The sequence below is a fragment of the Poecilia latipinna genome, unplaced genomic scaffold (assembly GCF_001443285.1).
Source record: "Poecilia latipinna isolate Pla-1442-1.1 unplaced genomic scaffold, P_latipinna-1.0 Scaffold2461, whole genome shotgun sequence".
Taxonomy (NCBI): domain Eukaryota; kingdom Metazoa; phylum Chordata; class Actinopteri; order Cyprinodontiformes; family Poeciliidae; genus Poecilia; species Poecilia latipinna.
In genome coordinates, this window is record NW_015115077.1 from 1 (window position 1) to 16,445 (window position 16,445).

General features: G+C 40.5%; 1 protein-coding gene across 1 annotated transcript in view; it reads right to left on the reverse strand.

The window, feature by feature from the left end:
* Positions 1-320: 320 nt before the first annotated feature.
* LOC106937896 (rho GTPase-activating protein 32-like) overlaps positions 321-16,445 on the reverse strand; it is a gene marked incomplete at its 3' end in the record, with an annotated part of 63,605 nt that continues 47,480 nt past the window's right edge. The window contains exons 6-7 of the mRNA XM_015019636.1: positions 1,872-1,958; positions 321-458 (exon numbers count right to left, since the gene is read on the reverse strand). Of these exons, the coding sequence (XP_014875122.1) occupies positions 321-458; positions 1,872-1,958 (225 nt within the window). The remainder of the gene's footprint in view (positions 459-1,871; positions 1,959-16,445) is intronic.

Sequence of the window (16,445 nt, forward strand, 5' to 3'; positions counted from 1 at the left end):
TTTATATTTCTGTTTTATATTATCTTAAATAGCACAAAGCAACTTTGGCAGTTTTTACAGCTGAATTAAATCTTAAAAGATAATTGTCAGCGAACGACGAAGCTTTAATCTGACTCAAAGTGGAGCTGAAATGCATGAAGAAAAATTAAGAACTGGTGAGAGTATGAAGGTATAAAAGAGTTGGAGTTGAACTTTCACCTCTTCATTTTAATTGGAGAAAGTGGGCTCTGACATAAAGTCACTCATTTCCTAACCTGAACACTCATCTTTTTTTTCCTACATCACAACACCGAACAGAAAGATTGATCAGACAAGCTCACCTCTGATTGGTCAGTCAGACTGTCCAATCGGGGCAGCTCAGGCAGCTGGGAGAAGCGCCGGTCGTAGATGCAGAGATGCAGATGTTTGTCCAGAACACGGAAATCCTCATAGCTGCGCTTCACAATCCAGCTCCGGCCCTTCAGGAACAGAACACACACGCACACACACGCACAGCGGTCAGATCCACTGGCTGCTTCCAGAGCTAACTGCTCATTCTTATACTAATGAAGACGATGATGCATGCCGTTACAAGACGCCAGGAAAAACACAGTCAAGGCAAAATCTGGCTTCAACAATATTTTGTGTTTCAGGATCTAAATAATCTGTTCACAATAACTAACTGTGACCTCTGGTCTCAAATTGTTGCACACTGTGTGTGCAGTGGCTGCTAACTCCAGCTGTGATTCTGCCCCAAACTCTTGACCTGACTTTGCAACCTAACATCAAGGTTGCAGTTGTAGTTACTGCTGGTGCACCTTTAGTCACTACACTTTTTCCTTCCAATTGATTTTCCACTAACATTCTTATAAAAAAAAAAAAACATTTTTAACTCAATCCTATGGAATATTTAGCTTTTACTGGAAGAAAAAGGGTTTTCATTGGCTATAACAATTATCTAAATAAACAGAAAGATTTTTTTAAAAAGACCCAGAGTTCCTACCTCCAATCCCCTGCATTCAGTTCAACCCATTTCTAGTCAAAAACAAAACCAGGATTTCAGAGATTTGTTCCGTTTGATCCTGTCAAAGAACTCCAAACCCCCATGGAGGCAAACTAGAGGTAGAAAATGTCCTCTGCTTTCATTTGCTAAAGAAGGATCTATTTGAGGTGATGCCAGAACTTGTGGGACGGGAGCTGCAGAATGCAGCTCAGCCGACTGATCCTGGTGCCGTTTTAAAAAATGCTGGCAGGGAGAGACGCCACAGGGAGGACTCTGTGGGCTTTTTGCTCCACTTTCAGACGGCGCTCCTGCTTACTCCTCCTTTTTTTGGGTTTGTGGCACTCGACTCGTCTTCCTCTATTGAGGGCTCAGAGTGCTCGACTCGAGGCCATGTTTATGCAGGAGGTTTTTTCCTCTTTTCCAAATAGAACCAGGGCAGATTTACAGGTTTTCCGACGGCTGCAAGGAGTTGAATAAATAAGGAAGGACCTATGATACCTGAACAGAATGTGATGACGATTAGTAGCTGAATAATGTGCAAAACACGGTCGATATTCTAATGTCAAAATCACACTAGCTATTTCTGTGTTTCCAATTAAGAAACGCAATTAAAATCACACGTGAATAAGTTTGTTCATTAGAAAACATAAGCCTCCAACTTCTTCTCGTCGCCGTCGTCTTCTTCTTCGTGGTTTGCACCAGCGGCAACCAAATAAGGTTGTTGATCATGTGACTTGTGTGATGCAGTTTTTCAAAGTAAAACTGCATCACGGTTTGCCGATAAAATGTTTTCGGCAAAACATTTAATCGAAAACCGAGAATTTATTCGAAATGTCTAATTGTGCAATCCAGTGGAAGCACAGGTGGCGTCAGGTCTCTGCAGTCTTACCTGGCAGTAGATATGAACCAAGTACACCAGCTCTTTGGACTCGTAACCGTTCCGGGTCACTTCACACTGCTCATCTCCCAGGGTCAGCTGAAAGATCAGACAAGCACACAGGTGGGAAATGTTACACGTCTCCATCTGAACAATAAAGATTCGGATCACAAGAACTGGATTCATTTAGAGCCACACGATGTTCAACAGATCTGAGACTACAAACCTGGATTTAACCGATATGCAGAATGCAGTAAATGATCTTCTTACAGTGTTTGTGACGGTGTTTCAGTTTATCTGGTAAGAAGTACCTGCTGATCTCAGGATATGCCACTACAGGTTGAAGACTACACTGATCTTTAGACTCTACTTAAACGGTTTGGTCTCAGTTTGTCATCAGGTTTCTGATCTTTAAAAAGCCTGACCTGCCAATACTGATTTTCTTTTTGTCTGAAAAGTTGCTAAATATATAAACAAAGTCAGTAAGGTGGCAACAGTGGGGTGACTACTGCTAACCGCGCCCGTTCAGATGTAACTGGGGTCATCTGTCGGTCAGATCTTTCTGACTGCAGGTAAAAAGGGACAATAGCTGCGTTTCCATTACAGATGTGGGCAAAAACCTTTTCAATATTCTGCTCGCAGTTAAAACCAAAGCATGATAAGCTTGCTAAGTCATTAAAAACCATAGCAGTGATGGATGTAAACATTAAATATTAGTATTTCAGCCACACCAATCTACCCAAATTAAGAAAATCTCGGCTGATTTATTGGTACCATAAAACATAAAAATACCTGTCAGAAGTTTCCTGCTGGTAGAAATGGTTTAGTGGAGTCACATGACCAAATTATGGCCATTTTCTAGCAGATCCTACAAAATGGCTCCAAATCTTAAAACCAGCTGACATGGTGGTGACAGATCGCACTGCCTGATGGCTCCACTTTGTGCCCAAAAGAGTTGGGTAGGAAATTTCAAAATAATGTTTTAAACTATTCTAATTGGTAATGTGTGAGTGAAGGGCGAATTTCAGACAATTGTTCTAAAAAAGAAAACTTTGAAGGGTAACTGTGAGGACAGTAGGAAGTCTGTGAGTTTGATCCCACTTAGCCGTCCTGCGTCCAGCAGTTTGTTGGCAGGACACTGAGCCTCATGTTGTCCACCAATCTGCTGGAGGATGCTCATCATTTTGCCTCTTTGCCCTTTCTAGTTTGAATTATTTTGTACTTTCACACCAGACAAAACATCCTGAAGCCATCTGGTGCAGGACGTTTTAGACCAACTCACAGCGCTCTGCAAAACCGATTGTTTAAATTGAGTAAATTGAGATGCAACTGTGTAGTCAAAAGGTGTCATTAAAAAAAATAAATACATTTACAATGAGTGTAAATAGGGCTTAAAACAAAGTTTTGAGAAAAAATACAGTTTAATAAAATGGTGATTTCTGTGACTAATTACAACTTTATTCATATATGAAAACTACAGGATGAAATAAACTAACACAAAGTACTTGAAGTACAGGGAGATGAAACGGATGAAAATGTTTGAAATGAAAGCACATATTGGTGAGGGGCTGCACTGACCCAGATCCTCTGCATGTCAGTGTGTGTGTGAGAACGGCTGCATGTAACTGGTAGTGTGAAAGCACTGAGTGGTCAGTAAGACTGGACAAGCTGCAGCTAAATGCAGTCCATTTACTATTAACGTTGTGTGAATCTGTGTTTGTGTGTGTTGGGGGTAGAAGCGGGAGGGGTTCCAAAGTCAGTGAAGGAAAAAGACATCTGTGTGTTTGTGCTCCCATCTGAGCAAACCTCAATCAGACGCAGTTGTCTCTGGTAGATATACAGTGAATAGAGCCTTCACATGGCAACAATTGTCCTTTCTGTAGTCGTTTCTCTGCTTTCTGACACAACATAGCATGAGAGCGATGAGCCGATTATCTCGGTTTTACATCCATGAGTGAAAAGTCTTCCTGTTTTCAGAGAAAATAGTGAAGCAACAACAAAAATGGCCCAATAGCTGGAGGCATTTAAGAGGAGTAGACCACATCTTTCCTGAATTTTATCAGAATGAATGTTGGGTTTGAATGGAAATAAAGAGAAGAAGTCATTGCGATGTGGAGACGTTGCTATGGACCCATCATGTCCCAAATGGACAAATCCAAGGACAAACTTTTATTCTCTAGATACACAGAAAATAAAAGTTAAAAAGCATAAGCAGAGAGGCTCCAGAATTATTTCACCTTTAACCCCTTTCAGACAACGCTTCCACCATAAACATGAACTGCACATCGTATGAAGCTGACCTGCAGAGATCAATGAGGCTAGCGGCTAACAACGTAGCATTCCTCCACCAAGGGATCTTCCATAAGGTGTTTGTGGAAGACGCATGCAGTGTGTATTACACAGTGCTTGTGTCCATATCTCAATGCAGGCAGGCTGTCTGAATGGGTTCAAGGTTTTAACTATGAGCAACGATGCTGTGGGTGATCTTCAGCAACAGATTCTGCTGATAAATATATTTCTCCAACCAGATGGAGAACTAGGGGGTCGATACGAGGCCTTGTTTCTGAGCTGCTCTCCTCCATTTGATTTGTGCCACATTACCACATCCCTCCTTTTGCAGTCCTGCATAACATTTTACAACTCAATGTTCAGGTTATTCACACAGAATCATAAGCAAGTGTAGATCACAGAGAAAAAGGATGATCTGAAACAGGCTTTTGTATTAAAAGATTAATAAAACCGTGTTTTATAGCGCCTCTGCTTTCACAAAGGGAACACCGCAGTCCGTAAATAATGACTGCTTACAACAAAAAGACCTGGGGCTGTTCTTAAATCTTACATTAAAAAAAATCCAGGTTTGGCAGGTCAACGTTCTACAAAAACAAACCGTCAGAGATCATAAAACACCCACAAAAAATTGGTATTGGTGCATGTTTGGCTCATTCTTTATGAACCACCTATGGAAAAGCTTCATGCTGCCTCACAGACACAGCAGCCTGAACAGAGAAAGCTCAGAAGCATTTTGAACATCATCTCATTGATTTTTAGGTCAACTATGCATTATAGGATCGTGAGAGAGATTTTGAAAGCAGAAACGTCAGGGGAAAAATAAATCAGAAGTGTGATTTTAATCATCCAAAATGCAAAATCTGACTTCTAATCTCTGGTTCATCAAAGTATTTACACAGAGAGAAACATGAACAACAAATCAACCATTTTGCCAACAGGCTCAATCTCTTTTTCCAATGGAGGCTGACAGGACTGTTTCCCACCAATAAATAAGTCAACCATCTATCCAACTCTGCAAATTACAGTAGATACCGCTGAACTCAAGGCAAATACTCATCCAACTCCAGGTCTTGTATTTTCATCTGCTGAAACAGCATTAAGAGAGATTTTTGTAAGGAAGCCTACAGAAATGTCCTGCTGCTTCGAAGCTCTTAATGACCTCCATTGTCCGTAATGGAAGACATTTGGGACCACCAGGATAATTTCTAAACTAAACTCAGCAAATAGAAAAGAAAGGTCTTAATGAGGGAAGTGACCAAGAACCCAATAGTCATTCTGTTAGAGCTCCACAATTGCTCTGTGGAGTGACTTTACCAAAAGACAGCTGCAGGACTCTCAAATCATAAGGATTAAAATTCTCTGGTCTGATAAAACAAAGGCTGAACTCTCTGGCATTAATGCCAGGTGCCATGTTCAGAAGAAATCTGCCTCCAGCATCAATCAGGTGTTTAGACATTTTATCAGAGGAAGCACAGGCACGCCAGATTTTAAAAAGGAAACCATTTATGACATGTCGGCATTTCATTCAGGCTGCTACTTGATTAGCAAGCTAACAGAGGATAAGGCCACAAAGCTGATGTTTTATCTTCTGACCTTTCAACATCAGTCTGTCTCAGAAAACTCTGGATTTGGAAATGTTCTGAGTCTTTTGGCAATCTTACAGTTAAAGTAAAGGTCTTCAGTCTGTGTGGAGTTACTAAAGTTAACATGCCAACTGCTAGCATAAGATGCTAACCTTTCATCCTTGTTTCTCTCTACGTTACCAGAAACGGTAAACCTAATTTTTTTTATGCTTAATATAAATAATAATGTTAGGAAAAAAACATAATTTCAATGTTATTTATTTGTTAAAGGATCAGCTGAAAACCAGCAGGTTAAAAGTTTCCAAAAACTGGACATCAATACTGAGCAGCTTTAGTTACGGAATGCTAATATAATTAGCACAAGACAAACAGCAAACAAAATTAAAAAAAAAAGAAAATATGGTTTTCAAAAATAACTGTTTAGATACAATTAGAATAACCAATGACTAATTCTGAAACATTTAGAAAGGCTAATTGTTAGCTCAGCTCATCCGAGTTGGCCGCTGTGGACTCCTGTAGTTCAAGTTACACATCTGGAAACAGAATTACGAAGGACATAAATCACCACAAACCTCTTTAGATTTACAAAAACTTCACATCTTTGATGCTTTCTCAGGATATTCTCTGGTAACGTACAGAGAAAATACCTAGTACCCACCAGTCTTTTCATCACTGTTTACATTTCTAGAAGAAATTGATAAGTATAGAAGAAATTTTAGCCAAGTTCATAAATAGTGATGAACAACTCAGACCGGTCAAAGTGTTAAGTCGTTTTAAAGCTACACACAGCTAAATATTTGTTTATTATTCTGTTGAGCAAAGATCTGCAGAATGCCACTATATTTCTCCACCTCACAGTTTTACAATTTTTTTTATCCACACAGATGAGAGAGGAAACTGAATTGCATCAGACTTGTGTAATAAGAAAAGAATTTGGATTTTTCTGGTGTGATCTTTAGTGAAAGAAAAAAAAAAAAGCCAAGCAGTTCCTCCACTTTCTGCAGTAGGACGACAATCTGCACGAAGAACCAAAGAGCAAAGCCACAAACACAAACATCTGCCACACTTACTGCGGGTTGAGTCAGGTTGCACTCCTAGCGGGTGTTGGTTCCCTTCAAAGCCGACACTTTCACTCTCGGTTTGATCGCTCTGATCGCTCCAGCACCTGTCCCCAGCACCATTCCCACTGCGTCTTTCTCTACATGCGGGACGGACATGAAGGAGCCTCGTTTTCCCGCAGCAGGGTCTGGCTGTCAGCTCTGCGCCCTCTTTGCCGTTACACTCTCCTAGTGTGCGATTCAGAGACAACAATATCACCAGCAGCTGGGCGACCGGCGGTGGAGCGGTTTGCTGGATTCCTCAGTGGGGCACCTTTCATTTACTCCATTTTCCCCTCTTTTTCCATCCAACCATTGTGATACCCCATCCTCATTTTTATTATTTTTTTTTCTTTAAACGTTCACCTTCTAGCTGGCGTCCTCTCTGACGGCTCGCACCCAGCACAAGTTTGACACCTAATCTGCTCAGCAGCAGTGAAGAAGAGGTTACACGTAATCAAGAAGGAAAAACAAAAAAGAAAGAAAGAAAAGATGTTTTCGTTTAGTTTTGTTCCCGGCTGACCTGACCGTCTGCTTTCTGTGTCCCTCTGCCACATGCAATTCACTCGCTTTTTCTCCCCCCCCCCCTCCGTCTTTGACATGCTGGCTAACCCCTCCCCCTTCTCCCTCTTCAACCCTTCTCCGGTTTGTGTGTTTGCAGGACAAAGAACGATGGAGGGAGAGAAAGAGAGAGACTCCAAAAGGAAGCAGAGGACATGAAGGGAGGGTGGTGCTTTCTGCTTTCTGTCCTTCCACATGTGCAGACCAGGGACTACCTTTTTGCGGCACATCCCTACATATTAATAACTGAGACTTTGCCTCAGTTTCAGCTGCCTTTGCAGACTCCAAGAGAGCAGGCTGCTGCAGAAAATAACCACAGCGACATACATCCTCTGAATATATGACCTGGGCAGCCCTTTGCTCCGGTCACAGTCCAACATCTCAACCAATTACAAACAAGATCACAAGGAGCAACTGCAGACCTGCAGCTGAACAATCAGCATCATGACATCAGAGCATGTAAAGTAAGCAAAGAACTGCTTGGATGTAATATGCAGTAGATTGGTGGATTGGAGCCTGCATCCTGAATCTCTGCAGTAACGGCACAAACACAGTGAGCCTGAAATGATTAATCTCAATAACTGATTATTGAAATAATCGTCAACTGATTTAGTAATCAACTAATCACCAATGTGCCAATGCTTTTATCCAATTAATTGTCAGAATAATAGATAGCATAATTGGTTACTAAAACTATTTTTGCAGAGCTGATATGGATTTTTAATTGTTCATAAGATGCATGCATGTTTTGTCTGGTATGAAAGTACAAAACAACTCGAGCTACAACAGGCAGAGAGGCAAAATGATGAGCATTCGCCAGCAGATTGGTGGACAACTTGAAGTACTGGAGGCAGGAAGGAGAGCTGGGATCAAACTCACAGACTGTTCCTTTTCTTTCCTTTTCTTATTTAAAATAGGAACTGAATTGTTGGTCTATTTTCATCTGTTAATGTATAATGCAAAAGAGGCTTGAGTGGCCAATTATTTGTTTGATTAATCAACTTTCAGAGTAATTGATACAATAATCGATTACTTAAATGGATCGTTAGATATATCCCTAGAGTCCACTGACGGAAGATATGTTGGTTTGTTTGGGCAAAGCGATGCAAAGCGATACCCGTGTTCGTTGCTCTGTGGCATCAGTCAACATTAGTTGTAACATGATAAAACTGAATGGCCCAAATTTTCATATTCTTGCATCCCAACTCTAGATGTAACATTTCGCCTCAGAGCTACGTTACTAAAGAACCAATGTAGAGCTCAAAGTAACAGGCAAATAAAATAGCTGTAACATGGGATGCATGGAAAGCCATTCCCACAAATTCTGAGGCCATCATAACTTTACATATTCAGCGAGCGTGTTGAGTCATACGGCGGAGGCATCAACAATTTATTTATAATCGCATCTTAACCTTCTGAGTCACAATCGCACCAACACAACAAGAGCCTACAGATTCCCACCGCTAGTTTCCTATTTACTTAGAAACAATCCAAGACAGCAGATCATTTGTTTATGTGTTAAAACTGTCAGAGGCTGCTCTTCTCCATCACCATAACTGTGTGCTAATATGGATACATACACTGTTTGAGATCCTAAGTCTTGAAGAACACTCTCTGCCATTCACTCTGCAGCTGGCGACTTAAAAGGCAACAGGAAAATGAGAAACAATGAGACAATTTTTAGAGAAAAAAAAAAGTTCATTATTCAACTAATCAAGATATACATTGATAGATTAGGCTACCTAATACATTTTAAGTTCAATACAGAACATATGCTAAGTTTTCATGACAAATGTGTGCAAAGATTTGATATCCCACTACTGTAAAAAAAAACAAAAAAACAAAAAAAACAATGTCACAATGGCGATGTTTCCATCAAATAATGGGTGTGATTATGATTAAAATCACACATGAATATCTTTGTTCAAGTCAATAAAACATACATCCTCCAACAACTTCCCGACACCCTCTTCATCTTCTCCACCTGTAGTAACATCTGGTTGTTGATCACATAACTCAAGTGTTTCCATTGGAGTTTAGCAGAGACTTAGGTTAATTTAGCTGCTGATTAATGACTTTTTGGAAGAAACAAGAAAAACCTAACTGAGCTTTTATCTAGTTCATATTTCCCAATAAACAGTTTCAGGTAAACCATCTTTAATTATATGTCTTTTCCTTTTGATTCCTGGTGCCATTAACTGTACCTTCATAAAACATTTTGTAAAATCTTAGTCAAAAGCAGAACAGTGAGGTGAGCTCTATTGACCTTGTTTAAAATGAATGGCACAGCATTGGTCTCGGTACGATAATTTATGGTCCGATGTATTCAGGAGAACCTTTCCACTGCCAGCTGGACTCTCATGGGGCAGGCGGGTTTCAACTCAACCGCCTAACATGGCATCGTACTAAAGCAAGGATAAAGTGACTCACTAGTATGTCTCATGCTTGTTTCAAGCAGCGATGGTTTAATAAATAAACTGTATTGTGTAGCTCCACCCTGATCATACCATACCGCTCACCAACTTGTCTCCACGGCAGCAGCTCAAGAGGCTTTACACTTCTGCCTCAATCCTGACATTACTTTCACTGTATGCTCATCCATCCATGCACAGCGGGTTGCCTGAATGCTAAGAAAACTGTTCATCTCCCCCAGAAGAATTTTAAAAGATCCATACATTATTCCTGAAATTTATTTTAAATTTACACCAGCATTTCAGAGCCTAAACTTCAGTCTCTGAAGCCCCAAAATGTCCCCCTGCAACCCGCCGTGTGCAGTGGAAAACGGGCGCAGTGACAGCACTCGCTGCCGGGCCAACCCAAGCTGTGCGTTACCATTAGCTGAGATTTCGCTCACCCCAGCTGCCCCGGCAGAGCTTTGAATCTCACCACTATACGTCTGCTTATGAAAATCAAATGATAATCCAGTGATGACCCAGTTTATTCAGCCCACTGCTGTGCAACACCAAAGACAGGTTGGACAGGACGCGCTCTGATGATGTCCAGGAAACCTAACATAGTGCACCCAAGCTGCTAATGGGGAGAAAATAAACGGTCTTAACTAAAGACAAGAATGCACATTTAAAACTAAATCTAATTGTCTAAACTTTTACTAGAAAAAAATACTCAAATGTTTGTACCAATTTGGAATTTACTTGCCAAGAATCCTTTAAGAGTACAGTGCAGGTTGGGATTTGTAATGCATTTTGTCTTGGCAAAAGGTTCCTACGCAGTCCGGAAAATTACGGAGTTTGATTCAAGACTGGTTAGAAATGCTGGCAGCTTTTTGGAGATCTCAGCTAAGGAGAGGTTCTACCTCGTCTCAAATAGATTCACAGGGAGATGGATTTTCAGAGTTTATAACACTCGGCTTTTAGCATTTAAAATGCTAAAAGCCGAGTAAAGTCTCAAATCCTCTCCGTTTTAAAACAGTTAAGCCTACAGCAACTCCTCACACACAAAAAATATGACGTCACCTCTCCTTTTGGCAGGAAGGCTAGAAAAAACAATTAAGGGCTTCTTTTTTTAATATCAGCTGCTCTGTATTCACAGCTCTCTGAGGTTAACAGACAATTACCAGAGTGTCTGACAGTCACTACAAATAAATCTTACTGGACACAGACACACAGCAGACAGCTGGACCAGCAGCTAGCACAGCTTGTCAAATTGCTCAGGCTAGTAAGCATAACCTCTGATGACAGTGGATAAACTGCTTTCCTGCAATAGTAAGTTGCTGCTCCACCATTGGCACATTTAGCAGCAAGTACACAAGGATGATTGGGAGTGGTAAGACCCTCCTCCTGGCTCTGATTGGTTGATTTCGGTCAGGACGACTCAGCAGCAGTGCATTTCTTTAGACAATAGTAAAAGTTCAGAGACAAAATCAATCTTATCACAGACCATCTGTCTTATAGCAAACTGTTACGACATGCTGAGAGTTTTAATAAATACGTGAAACATATTTTTTATAAAAGTTGCAAATGTCAGCTTTAAGCAACTTACTTTTCAGCATTAAAAGTTTGTCTTTGGGTTGAAGAACTCAATTAGAAAAGATTTACTGTGAAAAATGACTTGTGAACACACCATGGGGTTGGAGTCTAAAGCCGTGTGGATAGCAGTTTGCAGTTCGGAGAACAATGGCGGCAGTTTGTCAGATTGCAGAAGAGCAGAGCAGGCGGAGGTAGAATCGGGCCGCCTGCAGGCCTCTGCTGCAGTGAATGGGAGCTGCAGAAGGAAGTGTGAAGAGGCTATATCTAAAATCATTACTTAAGCTATAAAAATGGATTGGGTATAGGGCTCAGGAGTGCAATGGAATCTAAACAGAGCGAGGTTGCTGAAAGCAGGGTGAGATCATAGCTTGGAGCAGAGACACCAAATAAATCTGATTACTGAGGTGTGCATGCACAGCTCTGCGTAAGGATAGCTGGAGCACCATCCAACACAGATTAACCTTTGTTGCAAAGGGAACTAAATGGGGCTGAAATGGATTTCCACCAAAGTGCAAAGAGTATACAGTCGATATGTGCATCCTGCTAAGTCAGGCCATTCTGCACACTGGTGGTAACCGTCCATTATTATCCTGTTGTGTCAGATAAAGCACAATGAAAAAAACAAAAACAAAAAAAAAACTTAAAAAGTAATTTTCTTGACCCACAAATCATGTTGATGAGTCAGGTAAAGCAGAGTAGCGGTCTTCCAGATGACTTATCGGCCCCCTGAAGTGCAATTCCTCCAAGCAGCCGGCTCAGCAGTTAAAACATTCCAACATTTAAGCACGTTTCCCACCGGAGCCGGTGGTAATAAATTAGTCTACTCAGACGCTACAAGAAGACAGAGCAAACGGAACGGTGTGAGCAGGTCATGCTTATTGATGATTGACTAAACTCCGTCATGGAATAAACTCCTAAAACTCAGGAGCGCAGGTTTGCGTGGAACAGATGACGTCATAAACTGAAAAACATCAACGCTGGGCCCGTTTTCATAGACCATAACAGTGCCTAATGAGTGCTGGGTTTTGTGCCGCTTTGTCCGCAGTGGAGCTTTAAGAACCTTTCAACAATGACCACGAGGCACAAAGACCGAGCTCTGGCCAAGCTTTTGTTTTCCCACACCGAGAGCAGAATGACTAATAGTTACATCACTCCCAGGCCTCTGGATGGACATGTGACATGGGGTTCGACATGACAGAACGAGGCTCTCGCCTTCTCAAGAGACAAAATCTCATCAATAACTCCAGATATTAATATCTAGAGTTACAAAAACAGATTCTCTTTATCGACTCTTGTCTTTTTTCTGAAGGCTGAAAGCTGTTTGCTATGAAAAGGTATTAAAAATAATGAATAGCGTCCCACTAGGGGAGGCTCTTGCACAAATGCAGATGATGGCTGAAGATGTATAAAACGGACTTCATGTTACAAATCAGAAGGTAGAAGACATGTTAGCTGTACACTAAAAGGAGAGTTGGGGGGTTGTGGGTGCCAATCTTCATTACATGGATGGCTGCTTCCATACACGCTACCTGCTGCTCTGGCTGGCCGACCCGTTCTGACTGCTGCACTGCGGTCAACATCACAGCTGTTAACTCCGTCATGATTATCGTTTCCTATCGGATCGAATTCCAACCCCTTTGTTCTCGCACATTAAAGATTTAATATCCCAGCCAATTATTTTCTTGGAGTCACATCAGGATGTTCAAAAGTGTCAAAATATCTCCCTCTGATGACACAGGGGTCTTTATTTACAGCTTTGTTCATTTTTTTAGAGAGTCAGGCACTGGCAGTACAGTGTCCCTCTTAGGATCGGCTGTGAAACATTAAATAATACAAAGGTAATGGATAAAGATACCATAAATAGTTGTATATTTTTCGGCAGACCCGTTCCAAGTCATTTACTCGTGATCTGACGGTTGATTGGATATCAGTAAGTGATAGTCAATTTCCCTTGATAAGCTAGTCAGATAAGTCCCTGTTCAATAAATCCGTCAGACTCGGTAAACACATCGACTCAACAAAGTCCATAAATAATGATTTAAAAATAGGTACATAGGCATGAATGCATAAATGGGGAAAGTTTTTTATCTGCTTTATTTTCTATTGAATTTAAACAGGATTTAGCTCCATAAAGGAACATACCCTATCCTTTTGTTGCAGTTAACTTCATTAATGGAGTTAAAAGAAATTTTAAGCAAATTTGTCGGTATATATTGTAGCTCTTAAGAGAATTGGAATTGGCTGGTCAGACCTGGAAAAAAAATCAGGAGTCAGAAAAAGACTGATGGGTTGGACTTTAATGATCAGAACTGATTTCATTTCAGAAAATGTGAATGTACAGTATTTCATGTTTCTTATAAAAATGAGAATGCAAAGCAAAATTCTCGCAATATTCTCATTTGTGGACAAGTCAGGACTGCAGGCTGGCTTGGCAGAGCAAACAGTGGATGACAGGACCAGTTTACATGGCAGCGTCCATTAGTAATAAAATGTTTGAAAGCTTTGAGCTCCGTGTGCCATCGGCAACAGGACGGGGAAAATGTCCGGCTGCAGATTTGCTGCGTGGAAGAGCAGAGCCCACTGGCACGGAGAGACATTACTGAAGTCAATAAAGTTATTGTGAGGAGGTCTATCAGCAGGTTTAATGCAGTCCCAGGCCTGGAAGAGTGACAGGAAGCTGAAGAGATTGGCCAGAGTGCTGTCACTGCTCCAGGTCGAAGGAACAAGAGCAGGGATTCCTACGGCGCTCTAAAGGACACGTTTGTGAATAATATTCTTAGAATCTTAGAGAAGAAAAAATTTCCAGTGAGAAAATTACCGTTGTGTGTAGTGCTTCTGCTAAACACGTTAATTTTGCAGTAATAAATGATTTAGATATTACAGCATGAAAAATCTGAACGCAATTAATCTCATTTGGATTATTGCTTACATCCAAATGTTCCAGCCTGAACTTTTGTGGTACGCCCGTGAGCCTGACGCACACGCAACACAGAGCTGCTTGTTAAGAGAAGCTGCACAAAGCTGCTTCTCAAAAAAATGATCTAAGATGCTGGAAAAGACTGTTGCTGTGTTTAGGTCAAGCTAAATGGAGTTAGCGTTAGTGGATTGAACGCCAACTAATATTACCGTTCAATCCACATTTTTAAAGAAGGATTCTTCAAAGAAGCTCCATGAATGATTATTGGTTCAATTCATTTTCAGAAAGAAGCTAGGAGACGTTAACTAGGTCTCTGACATGCTGCTAGAATAAGCTGCAGCATCAATGTTCTGTCGGTCTATAAGCATTTACAATTGCACAATACAAAACACATGTGCACCAACAGTGAGAGTGCACTTTACCTCCAACCATACGTGAAATAACATGTTTGCAACTCAATAAGGTGGCCACACTGGGAGTGGGAGCAGGCCCTGCTAAGATGACAGGACTGCAGTCTGCAATTTACTCCAGGAGTGCAGCTGCAGGTAAACGCAAAAATTACACTGGAGAAAACCAGCTCCAATCAGCTCAAGATTTCACAATTACTGCTGCAGCAGGAGAAAAGATTACACGACAGGAGGAATAAAAAAATAAAAAAAACGGAGCAAAGCTGAAAGCAGTAGATCGGGTAAGGAGGGAATACCACAAAATGCTACACTGGTTAGCGTTGAGAAGAAAACCCTGCAAAAGCATTCACATCTCTGAACCTTTCCACATTACTTCATGTTACAACCACAGGCGTTTTCTGTTATACTGGGATTTTATGACAGAACTGTATTCTGAGCTACATGCAATCATCATGTATTGCAGAAACAAGAAAACAAGACCAGCAGCTGGAACTGCAGTACGAGGAGGTTTTACCACGTATCGATTCAAAGACAAACCTCAGAGTTCCTCAGATTTGGATTTTGAAAAATCTGCAACAAACAATCCATCAATTATTCAGATGATTAATTGGAGAAACAAATTGGAACATATTGTAGATTTTTCACGCAACCACTTAAGCCTTTTTGTACAATATTAGAAATATGTTAAGAGGGAAATAAACAAATAATTCAGCTCAATTTTTTTAAGTGAGAAAAAGATTTTATTGCCAAAAATACAATGACATAGTGTACACTTGGACATGTGAAGATTAATTTTTGCATTAGCCAATTAATAATTGGAAAGCAAAAGGTACTTAAGGCATTTTTTACACAATTTGAGCCGACAAAGTTAAAACTCTTACCTGAGTAGTTGTGGGTAGAACATATTTACAGACGATGCTTTTTTTTTTTTTTCTGAAATGCTAAATATATGTAATTTTTTGTTGAGTTTTGGCTCAATTACTACTCTGAGGGTGTTGTTTTTCTGCAAATATCCTTTTTTTAAAGTCTGTATACTCCAGTAATTACTAATTTAGTAAATTTGATTCATCGCGTCACCCCATCTGTCTTGTTCCTTCCACAGTTATGAGCCGTTTTCTACTAGAATTTGAACATTAATATTTTTGGTTTTAATCTGAAACCAAATGTGGAAAAGTTCAATACTTTTGAAGCCACCTTAACTGCAACCAAAACAAAGTTCTAAGTTGAATGTAAAAAGAGCTTTCCATGGAAGCATTGCTCTGACTCATAGCTCGTCTGATTAGTTATTTTTTCAGACAGAAAAAAAAAAAAATCTTCCAACAAAGGGGCCAAAACCCAAAGCTGAGGTAAAGTCTAAACTCCGTCCAGGACAGATCTCACATCAAGTCTGAAATTCTTGACTCAGAGTGAAAATACTAATGTGGATTTTACAGCTGAAAAGTATGTCCAAAGTCCACTCTGGCCTTTTCTGATGATTTATTTTCTTTTAGTCGTTCAGCTTTGACGGCTGGTGGGAGAAACTGAACCCTGAAGAAACAAACTTCACCACTGCGTCATGTAGGCTAATCAGCAGCCATGCTTTTATCCAGCAGAGGAGTTGAGCTGTTCGTGTCATGTCATCGCTCCAAAAACACACGGCTTCAGTTATCAGGCATTTAACAAAGCTAATGTGTTTGATTGTAGAAGTATTAAATATGAAACACAGAAAGTAACCAACATGACAGTGTTTAATTTCTTTCTACAGAC